Source organism: Theropithecus gelada, chromosome 12 (genome assembly GCF_003255815.1).
Source record: "Theropithecus gelada isolate Dixy chromosome 12, Tgel_1.0, whole genome shotgun sequence".
In the NCBI taxonomy this organism is placed as follows: Eukaryota; Metazoa; Chordata; class Mammalia; order Primates; family Cercopithecidae; genus Theropithecus; species Theropithecus gelada.
In genome coordinates, this window is record NC_037680.1 from 40,949,506 (window position 1) to 40,967,116 (window position 17,611).

General features: G+C 36.9%; 1 protein-coding gene across 2 annotated transcripts in view; it reads right to left on the reverse strand.

The window, feature by feature from the left end:
* The window catches only part of GRB14 (growth factor receptor bound protein 14), a 127,832-nt gene that overhangs the window by 58,601 nt on the left and 51,620 nt on the right, over positions 1-17,611 (reverse strand). Inside the window, exon 1 of one of the 2 annotated variants that reach the window (XM_025404736.1) lies at positions 14,932-15,153. The exons of the other annotated variant lie outside the window; for it this stretch is intronic. Within the exon in view, the coding sequence (XP_025260521.1) occupies positions 14,932-14,994 (63 nt within the window). The 5' untranslated portion in view covers positions 14,995-15,153. Of the gene's footprint in view, positions 1-14,931; positions 15,154-17,611 lie in introns of those variants that run through there. 2 annotated transcript variants of the gene reach the window in all.

Below are 17,611 nucleotides of genomic sequence, written 5' to 3' on the forward strand. Positions count from 1 at the left end.
CCCAAAGAATTACTATACTAAACCTTCCTATTTAAGAAGAATTCAACTCATCACAAAAACTGCATGACTATATGAGTTAAAACTAAGTTAAAGTTAAAGACTTTTGTGATCATATAAAAAACAAAGAGCAGAGCTGTTCTTAAGAACCACTGAAGCAAAATATTAGTATTCTATTTCCTATACATACTAAAAGGTAAAAAAAAAATTAAACATTATATAATCATGCTATTTAATAAAGGGATATTATACATTTCTTTAATAAAGGGATATTATACATTTCCAGTGCAGTGGCCCAAATTCCCAGCTTGCTTTAGAGTGAGCAGTATATTATTTATATCAATTTATCTACAAGATCATTTGAAATTGGATGCCAACAGGAAGAAATTCTTCCTGGACCCTAAAGAAGAATAAGAAGAAATTTTGTTCCATCCAAGGATTGAAAGTTGACTAGCAAGAGAAACATGGCACTGATAAGGTTTATCTACAACAACCCACCAGCATAAACAGATACAGCGTCCAAGGAAGGCCAAGAGTGTACACACTGCCTGTGTTGGAAAGCCCTTCTGTGTCACTGTAATCCTGACAATTACAACAACCTTGGCCTTTGGAGTAGTTTATAGCTTCAAAAACTGCCCTAGGAGCACATGGCACCTAGCAATGCAAATTTAATACGTAGTCACTGCAGCCCTTGCAAAGACATGCTGGAATGTGGGTGAAGCAAATCTCTGTTTTGGCTGACATTCTATCAAGGCATGTTTATACACTTTACACATCAACTCCTCCCCTAGACTGCTCTTCATAAAAAGTAAGTGGAAGAAAGAGATTAAACTAACACAACCCATTTTTAGAATACTAGACACAACAATGTTAAAGTACAAGAAGAAATGGTAACTTTTCAGAAAAAAAAGTTTGAGGCCTTTAAAGCCTCTAGACTAAAAGAGACAAAATATTTAAAATGAAACTAAAAATAAATAAATAAACAAAAAAAGTCAAGTCAGTATGTATTACCTTGCCCCCAAAACATACTTAGTATTTCTCTGCATCACCTGAAATTCTAAGAACATATTTGGAAAGCTCTAACTAAGGAAAAAAGTGAGCAAAGGCTAAGCAGTCAGCCTTTCGCCTCCTCCTTGCTGACTTCAAGGAATGGGATGGCATGGGATAGCCAGATCCTTTTCAATGTGAATTCATTCTAGAATATTTGAAATGAACTTGACATTGTCAACTGGTCATTTGAGAATGTCACAGAGCAAAAGAGGGCTTTGGATCTGTCATGACTGGGAAGTCATTAATTATGCCATAGGTTTGCCTCGCTTATCCTTTGTTTCTTCAAAGAGAGAGAGAAGAGGAATCATCATTTGGCAGGTAAAATAATGAGTATGGATTAAGTATAAAACCATGAGTAAGAATCCATACAATGAAGCAAGAGAAAGAAAAAACTGAAAGAGCAAAAGTGAAAGAAAAAGATATTTGGGCATAGTTATCTATGGTTATCTTCTGTGTCAAAGTTTCTATTTTAGGAAAATACAAATTCAATAGTTAAACCCAACTAAATTACTATTAATTAATTAGTCATTGATTTAAAATAATTTAAACATGATATTTATTTTACATTTTAAATTTATTTTAAATATCACATTTAAATATGGCCTTAGCATGAGGAGACATATATATTTTTTAAACAGAAATATAAATTCATTAATTTATGTATTATATCTATTAATTATATATGTATAGTTAACATATAGTTAATACAAAATAAAAATAAGAAACAAGGCTCACAGGAATCTGCTCTGAACTATGTCCTAAAGCTAAGCTTATTTCTACAGCTCTTTGAAAGTTTCTCATCTAACCACAGTAAAATTATAAAATAACTTATAATGTTTCAATATTTTTTCTTTATTATTTTTAATAGATAAGCAATGTACTTGAGTCATGCAAAATATTTTTATGTCAGGGTCAGAGTAGCCCTGAATTTTTACATTCTTCTAAATAAGAAACACAGTGTCCTAAGATAACAAGAGACATTTTTAGATATCTTGAATTAAGCAACTCAGTAGTTCCCCTGAAATGAAAAGAATGGGAAGCAATGTAGTCATTATTACTTATTCCAAATCTTTAATTGTGTTTTTAAAATTTTGCATTTTAAAAACAAAGACTGTTCCTAAAGACCCTAACAGCTCAAGAATCTCTACTGCTTTCTTATTGCTATCCTGTATTATTTTGCTAGCTGTCAAATATTTACAAGCATATAGTTTTGAGAAATCATGTTGCAAGAAAAGCCTCCGATCCTCTCCACTTGTGAGGGATAGTCAGAAACACATTTTCCTTGAGCATGAACAGTACGTGTTAAACTAGTTATAAGACATTACTTAAAACAGATACTGTCACCAATATCAGAATTATAAGAATTGATTGACACAAACAGGTTTATCCCACATCCCTGTACCCCCTTTCAACTTTATTCCCTACAATCCTGTCCTCTGACTCCAATCCTACGTTTTTTTCTGCTTCTTGAAAAAGTCATGCTCCTTCTCAACACAGGGCCCCTGCACATGCTACTGCTTGTGCTTAGAACATGGTTTCCTTACCCTCTACTTTTTCTGCTCCCTCATATCTTAGGATAAACCATTATTTCTGGGAGGAAGCTTCCAAAGACCTCCAGCTTAGGTCCAGGCCCTTTTTGCATGCATGCATGTGTGCAACTATAATTACTACGCATTGCCCTTCACCATGAGAATGATGTATGACATCAGGGACCACTGTTTTCTCCTCTTTATATCCCCAGCAGTGAGCACAATGTGGGACACACAGCGACAATCAAAACAATTCCTTCAGTAATGAATGAAAACATCATGCACAGCCCTGCGTGAGACAATATTAGTGAATTCCAAAATGGTAGTGTTGAAACCTCACAGAGTTTGAAAACCTCTATGGGAGAAAAGACACACGTGAACCAAAGAGAAAATTTAGGCAAATTTTCATGAAACTTATGGACTGAACAAAGGTGGCTTAGGTGACTGCTGAGAGCCACGTTATGTCTGGGATTCTGAAAGAATAAGGAAAGAAGGTAAGAAAACACCTGTGTGGGACAAACATGAGCAAACACACTGAGGAAGAAAGGAGAAAAAATGCTCAGGAAACAGTAACCAGACCACACTAAATGGAGATCAGAAGGGCTAAGTTATGAGGACAGGGAGGAAGTATGGGTGCCCGGCGGCCTGAGGAGGGGGTGCCTTCACCCGGTACTGTGGGACACTGGTTTCCATCAGTGCAAACTAGCCAGGGGCCACCACAATAGGAAATACTTTTAAAGATACACAAGTGGTGGGTAGCTTTTTAAAAAGTTGGCAATGTAGAAATAATTCTTAAAAATTAAATGTTATTTAATAATAAAAATGACAGTTTTACAAGAATATGATTACAAAGTGGTAAGAGAATCAGGATAAATAACCACATGGTGACTTAGTCACTTAGGAAAGGATTCAGCTACAATAACAGAAAGTTACTCCTACCTATAATGGGCTAGCCAAATTGAGGTTGATCTCCTTCTCACATTCAAAACCAGGGCAGGCAGCTCAGGGTTTTGTGAGGCAGTTCCATCAAGTCACTCCTGACCAAGGCTCTTTCTGTCCTTTCACAATCTTTGAGGTACGGCTCTTATCATTAAGGTCGCAAGATGGATCATCTCCACACCACCTCTGTAAAAACTCAGTCCTGCTATAGATTTGCATGATATTACATTTCTGCAGTAAATTTTAGGGTCATGCCTGGATAAAGAGATTCAGAATTAGAGAATCTGTGTTCCTGGGGATCCACAGAGAGCTTCCAGGAGTCCTGCATATGAATTCAAAATGCATAGAAGAGGTTTTTTGGGTTTTTTTGTTTTGTTTCATTTTGTTTTGTTTTTTGTTTTTTTCTCAGACAGAGTCTCGCTCTGTCACCCAGGCTGGAGTGCAGTGGCGTGATCTCTGCTCACTGCAAGCTCCGCCGCCTTCCAGGTTCACGCCATTCTCCTGCCTCAGCCTCCCAAGTAGCTGGGACTACAGGCACCCGCCACCATGCCCGGCTAATTTTTTTGTATTTTTAGTAGAGACAGGGTTTCACCATGTCAGCCAGGATGGTCCCGATCTCCTGACCTCGTCATCCATCTGCCTAGGCCTCCCAAAGTGCTGGCATTACAGGCGTGAGCCACCGTGTCCGGCCTGATGGGGTTTAATGATGAGTTAATTTTCCATCCAGCAACAGGCTAAAGAGGCCCAGTGTGGTCTCACTACTGGAAATGCCCTACACTTGGCACAGAAGGGAAGTTAGCACTGTCACACTAGATAGCCTGGGGCAGTGACACTGCAGCAGCATGCTGCATCTAGGCTTCCAACCAAGAGAAAAAAAAGCCTGCAAGCAAGAAGAGACTCAGGACACCTCCTTAAAGCCCCTCCATTCACCTTTATCCTCCTACTCTATTATTTACCTTTTCTGCTCTCCTTGTCTCAGGCCAAGAGCCATGAAGAGTACTCTTTCTTTGGGCCTCCTTTCTTCCTACGAGGCAGAAAGAAGGACTCCAACTCAAGTGGGGGTTCCATTTGACAAAGAGAGAAATTCAAGCCCTTTCAGTTTGCTCTATTATGTGGCAGGAAAAAAGGGCAAAAGAAACTGCTCCAATTTCATTACAAAAGAAGGCAAACATTAACAACTAAGTTAGAAAATATCCTAAGCTATCACATACAGACACACACACACGGACATGTTCTTTTAAGACCTAAGTCCAATATGAATAATAAAGAGAGGTTCAAATGACAAATCCCACACTAAAGTTTCCGATGATTTCATCAAAGCTGTGTTCTCTGAAGTTTCCGTGTTTTTAATACTCATGCAATTCCTGCTAAGATGCCAGCGCTAATTCATCTCGGAAACGAGAAAACTTCTGCAAATGCTAATGCTAATTCATATTTAAAGCAGACCACCACTGGCCATGCTTCTGTTGGACACAATCTTATTTCAGTACCTCATTTCAGTTTTTAAGCAATAGTTTATTCCCTGGACAGCCATAAGACATGTCTAAGTGAAAAAGTTAAAAATTGGTTCCCACAGTGAGAAAGAAGAACAAGTAGGGGAGGGGTGGAATAAGTGTTTAGAAGAAAGGGAAAATGTGAGGAGAAGAAACATACTGTTTACTAGAGCCCAAGACACATCAGACTTTATTGCAATTATTGAGTTGTTTGGCATCAACTGAAGCCCTTTTAGGAACTACCTTATTTCATTGATTTTTAAAAGCACATTTTTTCACATTTAACTTCTCTGAAACCTGGATGTAACTTACCCTTAATGGCATGTTATAGTTTTATTGGAAGTATATAAAATAATGATGCTTCTTACAACTTAAAGTGCCACACAATCAATAAAATATGCTATGTTCAACCTTCCTGGACATTTTGGGGGTATTATTTCATAAACTTATAATAATGTACAAACTTTCTAGATCCTAACATTCCCATGCAGTAACAACACTGGGAACAACAGATTTATACCCACTTTGTAATTTTACTTTTCCTTCATTTTTCTAAATATTTATTTACTTGTCTTATTTTATTTTATTTTTCCATGAGTTATTGGGATACAGGTGGTATTTGGTTACATCAGTAAGTTCCTTAGTGGTGATTTGTGAGATTTTGGTGCACCCATCACCTGAGCAGCATATACTGCACCATTTGTGGTCTTTTATCCCTCACCTGCTCCCTCTCTTCCCCCCAAGTCCCCAAAGTCCATTGTATCATTCTTATGCCTTTGCATCTTCATAGCTTAGCTTCTACATATTAGTGAGAACATACAATGCTTGATTTTTTATTCCCAAGTTACTTCACTTAGAATAATAGTCTCCAATCTCATTCAGGTTGCTTCAAATGCCATTAATTCATTCCTTTTTATGGCTGAGTAGTATTCCATCGTATAAATGTACCAGTTTGTTTATCCACCTGTTGATTGATGGGCATTTGGGTTGGTTACACGATTTTGCCATTGCGGATTGTGCTGCTATAAACATGAATGTGCAAGTACCTTTTTGTATAACAACTTCTTTTCCTCTGGGTAGATACCCAGAAGTGGGATTGCTGGGTCAAATGGTAGTTCTACTTTTAGTTTTTTAAGGAATCTCCATACTGTTTTCCATGGTGGTTGTACTAGCTTACATTTTTCTGAATATTTATTGTATATCAGTGAAAGACATGTATGGAGCATGTATAGTCATGAATATTTATTTTATATCAGTGAAAGACATGTATAGAGCATGTATAGTCTTGTAAAAGAAATGGAATCTATACTGTTAGAATCATAAAATACTAAAGGTTAGAAGGGTTCCTGGAGAACATCTACTAAATCCTCCCATTTCACAAATGACAAAGCTGAAGCTGGAGTCACGACCTGCTCAGAGACCTCCAAATGGTCACTGGCCGAGCCAGCCACAGATCCCCATTTCTGGCTCCCACCTGATGCTGTATTCTTTCCATTCTGTTCGCCCAGTATTTAGGCTGCTTTAAGCTGCTGCTTCTACATGACATCTTGGATAAAAGTATTAGAAAAATAAACACTAGAGCATGATAGATGTATACATACATATATCCCAAAGCACCTTGCTTTTTGAGTGTCAAAAAAGGCTGTTTTCCTTTGTTTTGTTTTGTTTTTTCACTTTTCACAGCTTCTCGCTAGAATAATTGCAAATACTGAAATAGCCAGCAGAGGGAGTCTTTATTTCTCAGTTTGTGCAAACAGAGACAAGACCATGTTTTGAAAACTGCAACCTTGTTAAACCTATGGAGTTTCTGTTTGATATAATCACAAGCTTGTGACAAAGTTAATATCTATTTTTTTAGAATAATTAAATATTTGAATTTTTAAGATAAATGATTTCTACATATTAAACATTAATAAGAAGAATTGTGGGGGCATAAGTATACATATATACATATGTGTCACCGCACTAGGAACCTTTCTTGGAACTCAAACTTGAAGTTCTTGCCAGGATTTCAAACAGTAATATCAAATTTTTTCTTCAAATATTGATAAAACTACCCAAGCAAATTTCAGTTTTGAAACTGCAAAATAATAATTCCTGGTATTTTCCCAAACAAAGCCTGAATGTATACGTTCAAATATGCATGTCTGATTAGGAGGCTTTCTGACAATGCCATTCTTGCCAAAACAAATTTTGAATTCCTCTTTGAGAATTCTCATAATGGCAAGCATTTTTAATATCCTACAGGGGTAGAAAATCTTTATCCTTTCTAGGGGTTTAGAATCTGAAATTACCAAAAGCAAAAGCCTTGCTTCTTTTTTTTCTGCCAAAAAGAGATTATTATTTTCAATATTTGGCTTAGAGTTCTGGGGCACAGCCAGGGAAGCCAGCCCTACAGACCGCCCCAAGCAATAGTCTGAGACCGTTCATTAGCCCAGCTATTTTTAATCAGCCTTCACTGCCAAATGTGGACTACGCATTACAGTGCGCAAAATCATGCTGCCCGGCACCTGTACTCAGGGAGGTTCAGCCCAGGTGCTCACAGTGGACAGGAGACCCTGGAATCTGCTGTGATCAGATCTTAGACCCCAAACTTAGCATTAGTCATGAGTTTTAGATTCCTCATACTGTAAAATGGGCAAAATGCTGGCAAACTGATAGCACTAAACTAATGTTAGCAATTATTATTATAAATTTTTGAAAGCAAAATAAGGCATTTCTGAATAAGTCCCAAGAGACCCTACCGTCCTGTTGAATTCTAAGAAACTCTGAACTGATGGTTGAATCACTATGTCTTTGAGGCAAAACTGAGTGCACAGCAAGGAAAAACCACCAGGAGAGCAAATGGCAGATTGGCAGAAAAGGTGAGATTCGTCCCATGAAAAGACTACAGGTGAAAGGACAAATGACTGCAGCTACACGGTGATAAGTGGCTACGGAGTGCACGTGCCCAGGCAATTCTGAGAGGCAGCCTCCTGTGCTAGGTGGAGCAGAGGCCTGGACCTCAGTCCCGCCTCTGTCATTGATGAGCAAGGTGCTTTGGCAAAGACACTTAACTCTCCAAGCCAATTTTCCTCATCCAAAAATGGGTCTGGCCACCAAGCATTTAGGGTTCTTATGAGGGTTTAAGTGAATGTGTAATAAAAGCTGAACATGTCATAGCTGCTATTTTTTATTGTGCTGTGTGAAGGGCAATACTCTGTGTGAAGGGTATACCAAATTGCCCACTGCAGCAAGTTGGAGCTAGATAAAGGTAATGAAAAGGCCTGAGTATGATAGCTTTTCATCCCAAAAGATGAGAAACTTGGCAAAAATGAAGGAAAAGCAACAGAGAGACAAATATTAGGAAGGAAATAGTAGGTCAGTATCTAAAGAGCTCAATCTTGCCTTTACACAAATTTTTTTATCCAACTAATTGGTAATTAGATACCAACTTTGTGCCTTCTCTGTGCTGCGCATTGAGGTCCAATGAGGACCAAAAGTAACAAGTTCTCACCATCATACAGCTAAGATTCTATTAATAGTAACACCACTTGCCTACTGAAACAACGTCTTAATACTAGACCTACTTTTATCCCTTTCAAACATACAACCCAGAAGTCCCTGTCTAATACTCCCTAGGACATTGAAAGGAGGAGTAATTAACCACCTAGCTTGTATTTAAATCTATGTTCCCAAAGATTTTAACAAAGTATGCATCAGCATATATAGTTGGATTCATTTTTTTAAATTCAAATTAGAGTCCTTCTAAAGTTACAGAAAGGAAAACTGTGGGAGCAAGCATTTGAAAGATATATTGTCTTTCTCTCCGTGCCTGCAATCTATGAAGAAAAAACATTTTTTGTTTGACTCATTTTCTACTATGAAATCTTTGGATAACCACTTTAGGAGAATAGGGCACATAAAATTTAAATTCTCAGTCATAGGGAAATTTAAACTCTTTATGAAACTAGTAAAACATGCCATTTCACAGGTGGGGTAAAAGGGAAATTCATGTTCGTTAGACTTCTACTGTGTGTAAAATGCTTCTAAACATTTATCCTGTTGAATCCTCACAACTGTACTGCGAGGAAGCATCCTCATCCCCAAGACAGAGAAACTGATTCTCAGAGAGTTTGGAAAGAACGCTCCAAAAGCCAGGGCACTGGTGAGTGATAAAGCTGAGCTCAAACTCTGGGCTTCCCGTCTCTAAAGCATACAAATAATCTGCTACATCACACTTCCTAAAAACTCACTGCTCAGGAAAAGAAACATTTTATGAAAATGCGAATACCATTCATCTGTGTGACCCCCTTCCTGGTTGAGTGTACAACTAAGTTACTCTGTACAAAAGTAAAAAGGGCAGGAGAAATATCAAGGTTTAGCAAGAATGAGAACTCTGGATAAAAAGCAGTAACAATGCCCACTACCACCTTCCAAGCAAGTCCACCATCTAAACTTAGACCACCATCCATGGCCTTCCACAACTTCTTCTGCTCAGGAAATCTGCTCCCTCCCCACTTATTACCATACCTACAATCCCTATCCAAGTAATAGAATATTATTTGCTTAAAAAGCATAGCCACATTTCATATCTAGCACCAGAATAATAAAAATCCCAGACAAATATTTACTAAATGTCTAGTATGTCCAAGGCACTTGTAGAGGAGCTGGTGAGTTACCCACCAATATCCACGCTTCCTCTCTTCCTTCCTGATGAATCCTGATTCTGGTGAGGAGGGCAGTGTGCTAGGCTCCAGGCCCGCATTTCCTGACTTTCCTTGTATCCAGAGTTGGCCAATAAGACGTAAGCAGAAACTCCTGGTTACTCCACAATGGCATGTTAACTGGTATAAAACTCATGAGCCTGTTCTTGGCCCTTCACATTCTCTGTGCAAAGACTGTAAACAGGACGACTGGAAATTTACATTTATCTTTCCATAAAAGGAAAAAGGACCCACACTAGAGAAGAAATAATAGCAAGAAGGAGGTCAGTTGCCTGAGGACATTGTGGGGCTGCAACATTAGCTTTGGACTGATCCTTGTAAAGTGAAAGAAAAATAAATCTCTTTTCCTCCTTAATCCACAGTCCTTTGTGTTTTTTGGTTACATGAAATTACATTCTGCCCATAACTGACAAAACATTTTATTTAAACATTTCTCCCCTTAAAATACTAAGATCTAGTTGTAAGACCAAAAATCAAAAGACAACTTTTAGAAACCAAATGGTGGTCCAAGATATACAAAAATAAACAAGATAGAGCAATTGAAAGTTATATTGTACACACCTATGGACAGCCATATGAAGTAATAATAAAATTGATGTTACAGGGCTGTAGTGGTGGAATTGACAAATGAGTGACAAAGGTGTGTCCACTGATACTAAATCAAGGCACCATGAAAGTAAATGTAAAGCAAAAGAGTCTCAGAAGGCTTTAGGATGAGACCACAGCCTGAGCTGACACTTAGACAATACACAGCATTTGGGAAAGCAAACGGGCCTGGAGTTGTCTATAGGCTGCAGAGCACAGTCCTGGCAGCAGAAGTGCAGAGATACAGATGTTAAAAGCTGTTTGATGTTCCTCTTCCCGAGTCCAAGTGAACATCACACACCGGGGCCTATCATGGGAAGGGGGGAAGGGGGAGGGATTGCATTGGGAGTTATACCTGATGTAAATGACGAGTTGATGGGTGCTGACGAGTTGATGGGTGCAGCACACCAACATGGCACAAGTATACATATATAACAAACCTGCACGTTATGCACATGTACCCTAGAACTTAAAGTATAATAATAATAAAAAAATAAATAAATAAATAAAACAAGAAATCCACACTAAAAAAAAAAAAAAAAAAAAAAAGCTGTTTGAAGCACAAGGAGGCAAATGACATGCTGCAGTGAAGGCTTCAAGGGAAGCTGGGCAGGCTGAGGGCCAGGCAGGCCCTGGAGCACGGCAAATGCTAAGGAAGTTTGGACTGATTTTGTACATGTTTAAAAGATTCTGGGAAAAATAGTGATGTGATGATATGTGTTCTTTCCTCCACTAAATCACTTTTAGAAAATCATAGCAATGACTCTAATTGTATGAGGAAAGAAATGACTATAACATGAACTATTCTCTTATATGAATGGGGAATTAGATCTTCTCATAAATGGCATTGTTCCATATTACACTCATGAATTTACAATTTTCAAAAGGATTTGAATCTTAAAAAATATATATCATTAAAAGTATCCCTTTTTTTCCTCTGAGATTTCAGAAGATACTTCAGGATCTTGTGTGCTTATGAACAACTCCTGTAATTGTAGCATGGATGAAGAATGCAAAAATGCTTGCAAACGTAACTTAAAAACAATGTTGGCTGGGCGCGGTGGCTCACACTTGTAATCCCAGCACTTTGGGAGGCCGAGGTAGGCAGATCACAAGGTCAGGAGATGGAGACCATCCTGGCCAACAAGGCGAAGCCCCTTCTCTACTACAAATACAAAAATTTAGCTAGGTGTGGTGGCACACGCCTGTAGTCCCAGCTACTCAGGAGGCTGAGGCAGGAGAATCACTTGAATCCAGGAGATAGAGGGTGCAGTGAGCCAAGATGGCGCCACTGCACTCCAGCCTGGGTGACAGAGCGAGACTCAATCTCAAAAAACAAAAAAATAATCAAACAAACAAAAAATATTAACCTGATAGAGACATGAAATATGCCTAACCCAGCGAATCAGGATATGGACATAAGGTTTTCTGATCTGGTAATGTTTCTATAAAAGAATGTGAATTTTATATTATACTTAGTTTGTACTTTATAATACTTGAGCCTTATGTTAACTCTCTGGGACCTTAAAATGTTTTCTTTATGTAATGTGCCAATCTGGAGTTCCAGGTACAAACTTTCTATCACACACTCACACACATACACACTTGGCTACTTACAATTGCTTTCTGAATAAAATGTTTTCTATGCTAGAGCATAAGGGAGTTGGTGGAGGTGCAGAGGAAGATGAAAGGATTTGCCTAAGCTAATTCCAGACTTGAATGGCAATTATACCCACCATAAGGCAATTTCATTACCATATTAATTTCAGGAGGTAACACGTATCTAGGAGAAGCATACTGGAAGTCACAAGATCTAGATTCTATTTCTAGCTCTGCCACTGACCTTCTGGGTGACCTTGCATAAGTCACTCAACACCCAAGAGACTCAGTCTTCTCATTTGAAAAAATAAAAAGCTACAACCTAGTGCTGATCTGAGAAAAATGCGATGCGGTAACATACTCATTCACAAGGTTTGCTGAGGATGTGATTGTTTCTGAGGCACATGAGGAAGCCTTCTTCACCAGAACCTTAATTCACTTAAATCAGAGAAATCAGATCCTAATAGAATTTGGAAGTGAAAATTTTCTTTCCAATTTACTTGATAGAGAATCTACCAAAATACCTTTTTTTCTCAAAGATCAAGGCATACTTTCTCTGCTACAAAATAGATCTATACCACATGAAGGGCCACGTTTAAAATTCAGGTTCCTAATCACTACCAGAGACTCTTACAGCCACTTGGATCAGACACACTAGATGATACGAAAATTACTCCCTATTGCTATGGAGCATTTTCAGAAATGCTCTCAGCCTTTTAAATGATTAGGATTCCATTTGATAAATTATTTGTCAAGGGCCACTCATTCAGGATGAGCAAACTTTACCCCAAACCTGTAGAAAAAGCACCTGCCTTCATGGGAAAATGAGAAGTTGCTCCCCAAATTCTCTGAGAAATGCTTGTGCTGATTTATAAGATCATTTAAAATTATGGCATATATGGAAAATAAGTTAATTACAAGTATGAAATAACTTCTTATATTGGAAGAAAAAATTAATCATGGTGTGACCAGAGCAGATGGATGATTTTTAAATCAGAAAATACCCGACTCCTAAAATAAAAGATATTAAGAGTTTCAGAACAATCAAACAGACAAAAATAGGTCTTTTGGGAGTTAAAATATCAGGAGAAGCAAATAACGGTGTGCTGAATTATATAAACACCTAAATATGTGCACTCATTGAAAAAAATAGCATAGATTTGAGTCTAGGGAATTTTGACTTTTATAAATATTATAATAGAAACTTGACAAGAAGCTTATTATTAAAATACCATGATAAATCACAATGATGTGACCATTGGCAGCTCAGATGTAATACCAATAATAACCACAGCTTTCCAGAATAATCTTGTTTTCCTACTTATCAGATAGTGCTCAAAGTTATTTTTCTATCCAAGTTTTGCCATAATCAATTTCTCCTAGACTAATTGCTCAAACTCCTTGAACATTATAGCATTCTTTCCTAATGTTTTATAATCTCTCTAAAATAATAAAAATAATTTACATACTTTACTATAACCATGAAAATATAAAATATTTGGTTCACAGAATTATAGACACAAATAAGACTGAAGATATTATCTACTGAAAACTCCTCAGTTTGTCATACAGATGAGGAAGTAAGGACTCCAAGAGTTTACTGGATTTGCCCAAAGTCACAGGGCTAGTAAATGGAGAGTCCGAATAGTACACTTTCCATCATACCAACATGTCTTCAAAAACAAACCATATGATAGAAGTTTCTTAGTCAATGTAAACTGCAGTATTAACTGGATAAAGAAGAACTCAAACATGAGAACATAGACTTGATAAATGTTAATATGCCTTTTCGCATCCTCGGTGAGTCCACAAACCTATATTGTCATTATTAATGCACTGCTAAGTCCAATTCAAAATAAAAGTTAAAGCCCAAAGCAAAATATTTTTAATTAAATTTGCTTACAATTAGCAAAAGGCCTCAAGAAAGATAAAGAACTCATGTTGGCAAAATTATCATATAGCTGTTCCAATGCCAAATAAAATATTCTCAGTAAATAAATGGTTGACTGGATAAGAAAATAAGCTGAAAATCTGAAAATTAAAAATAGTAAAGAGACACTTCCTTTTTAAAAAATATAGCCACTTTAACTGTTAGATTTGCCATGTTTCAAATAAATTGCAATATGACCTTTGAGTTAATGGAATGCACTGATAGTTAAAAGTTAACTATTAAAAGTTGAGTTCAAAAATAAACACTACGGTTTCTAGTGTCACCAAAACCATTTGGAAAGCATATTGCCAAAACTGAGTTTTAGTGCTTTCCTTCTCAGTGAGACAGATTTGATTCTTTGAGAAGTCCAATGCAATGTTCTTATTTTGGAGATTTACAAGAGAAGTTTACTACGGCTACATGACATGGTTGCACATACAACCTTGTAAAATGCAATGCCGTAAATGAGACATAAAAATAATCTTTACAAAAAACTAATAAATAAAATATTTTCATACACAGGATTGACTGCATTAATAATTAACAGAAAGCCCTTTAACAGGGGAATTTAATGGAAAGTTTTTCTTAAGCAAATACGCAGAAGCTCAATAGAAATGGGTAGAAACTTGAGAATAAACTGGTAACACATGTTTAAACAGTAAAATAATTGTATAGTCTATTCAACAATGAAGAGATTGATATATTATGAATTATGGTGAAACAAAGAAACTATTCCTTAGTGAACAAATATAAGACATAATAGCAGATTTCCTACTGAACTTAAAACAAAGAGGCTTGAAGTTACAGTAGAAAGACAAAAAAAAAAAGTTTCAATACAGTCTCTAAATCCCAATGACCTGAAATCGAGATCAAACTTCTTTTAGATGAAAGTCTTTAACTACAGTGATGTTCTAGCGCAGTATTACTTTTCCTAGTTCAATTCCAATAATATGTCCTTTAATTTTACCTACAACTTTAATGAATTACAGGCTCTTTCAAGGGTATGTAAGTAAAGCTTCCTATGTGTTAATAAGCACACAGTAACAGGGGAAAAAAAGCAGCAAGAAAAATTAAAGAAAAAAAAGGAAAAAGAAGTCACATACCCTTTTCTGTAGAATTATTGGCGTTATTGCAGGCAGAGTGACTCTTCTTGCACTCAAACTCATGCCTGCTCTTCTTAGAATGATCCTCTCTTGTAGGTCATGGACAAAATAAAAGAAATCTTTTATGGGAATCTCAGGGCTCAGTGCAATGAAACAACTAGGAAAGTAATAAATGTCACCCTGCTTATGTGATTCCAATCTACCCAAAGCCAATTAAGGATGACCGTGGGACAGGACAAGGCAGCAACCAATCATAGCCCGGAAAACCCCGCCTTTGTCCTTGGAAACACATTCTGATACTTTTGTTTATGATATTTAAAGAACCAGATTAACAGGCATCTAGTTCGCTCAAATTTTTTTCCAAAACAGTGCAATTCAATGCCATCTTTGTTGACCAGGCAGTTATGTCTTTACTAAAGCATTTCAACATATGGCAGATAAGAAGCTGTTTACATTGGTCTATTTAAAGTATATAAATACATTAACGAACTAAATTTACTTATGCTATTCATAAAATTGATGAAGAGATCAATTGGAACATACCCGAGGCACAAAAAATAATTCTGAGGTTAGAATTGGCACAAAGTGTTAATTTCTATATTTTAATAAAATAGTTTTAATATATGTTAATATCTCTCATTTCCTAAACACTAAAATTTTTGTATTATAAACCTTCCAGCTATCCTTGATATCACGTGCTGTTAAATATTATTTTAACAATAAACTTAAATAATAGTGTTAAATACAAAGAGGGAATTAAACTACAATATATCAATCTCGAATACTTATGTTTTAAAAAAAGCACAAATGTGTGTGATGTAGCATATTTCATTCCATTAAAAGCATTTAAAAAATAACCACTGCCAAAGCTTTCTCAAAATTTTAATGACCATTTTGCATTTCTTCTCATAAAAACTGAAAATTTTATTCTAATGTTTCTAGGGGAGGGAGGCTGGAGGAGGTTTACAACAGAAAATATCTATAACTAACAAAAAAAATTTCAATGAAGTCTAAATAAAAAATAAAAGAAACATGCAAAAATGACAAAAAGGATTGCAATGTTAAAACTAATCTGAGCTTTTACAATTGTAAAATCTCTTCTGGACTGACATCTGGACAAGCTTTACTGAATTGCTCAATGCTCTTCAATCCTGACCCATTGCCTTCAGCAGGAGAAGAACTCGTAATTTCTAGATTACGATGTGATTGTTGTAGTAACAATGCAAAAGCAAGATTCTCAGCAAAACAGACACAAACTTTCCATTGCATTATCTTGACTGCTACTAGGCAGGGTTCATTTTACTGCTTTACACATAAGTGGGTCTAATATGCATGGTGAGCTCATATTCCTCAAAAGAAAAAAAGAGACACTACAACTCCAAGGTTCCCTGCTTTGAATTTCAAAACCAAAACTCCCTCAGAATGGTAGTTGGGAGTGACAGTAATGTGCTGAATATAAAAAGTCACAGATCTAGTTTGGAAGAATTAATTAATTTGATCCTTATCCAGTTAGGTTTATCATAATCTTTTAAAAGAAAATTACCAGGAAAGAAAATGAAAATATCGACTAACACAGTGATGGGGGGTTAGCATTTGTGAAGCAAAAGATTCTGTTGTAACCTTGAGCTACTTTTCAGCAAGCCAACAATAACAAAGACCATGGTAACTAACAATTTCAAGAATATCATCCATAATATTTGGCCTTATCTATCTTTTCTCAATTCAGCCTTCAAATATTACAAAGTGTTATCTCTGCATCCTGACTAACACTGCAAAACCCCACCTCTACTAAAAATACAAAAAATTAGCCGGGCGTGGTGACGGGTGCCTGTAGTCCCAGCTACTCAGAGGCTGAGGCAGGAGAATTGCTTGAACTCGGGGGGCGGAGCTTGCAGTGAGCCGAGATCGCGCCACTGCACTCCAGCCTGGGCAACAGGGCAAGACTCCATCTCAAAAAAAAAAAAAAAAAAAGTGTTATCTCTGGTCTCATAAATTTTATTGGGGTTCCATCATAACGAAAACAATTCATTTCACTAAATTATCAAGCGAAATACTATTTGCCAAGCCCTGTATCAGGCAGTAGGAACACACTATTGTTAAGACAGTTAAGGTCACTGTCTCATAGTGGAATAGGGATATTAATTTTTAAGTTAAAATATCCCATTCAGTAGTAAGCTAAGACTAATAGTGATTAAATGCTAAGCATCAAGAGTGCACCGAGGTAGAAGCAACTGCACAGTAGGGGTGAAGAGCAGGCTTCAAGGAGGAAACGGCATTTGCTTTGAAAAGTGAATAGAGGGGAAGAATATGCAGAACTTGAAAACTGATGTGAACACAGGGTCAAGGTCTCAAAGTTTACTCTGAGGTTTGAAGTCTAGATGATGGGGAAGTTAGAAATGCTGTTTTGTATCACACCATAGAGCCTGTTAAACACTATTTATAAAATGAATGCTTCAAGTCAAAACAGTATCCAGGTCCTGTACAGATTACAGTGCAATATATACATGCCCTATAAGGGCTTAAAAACATTTAATAGGCCGGGCGCGGTGGCTCACGCCTGTAATTCCAGCACTTTGGGAGGCCGAGATGGGCAGATCACGAGGTCAGGAGATCGAGACCATCCTGGCTAACACAGTGAAACCTCATCTCTACTAAAAAATACAAAAAAAAAAAAAAAAAA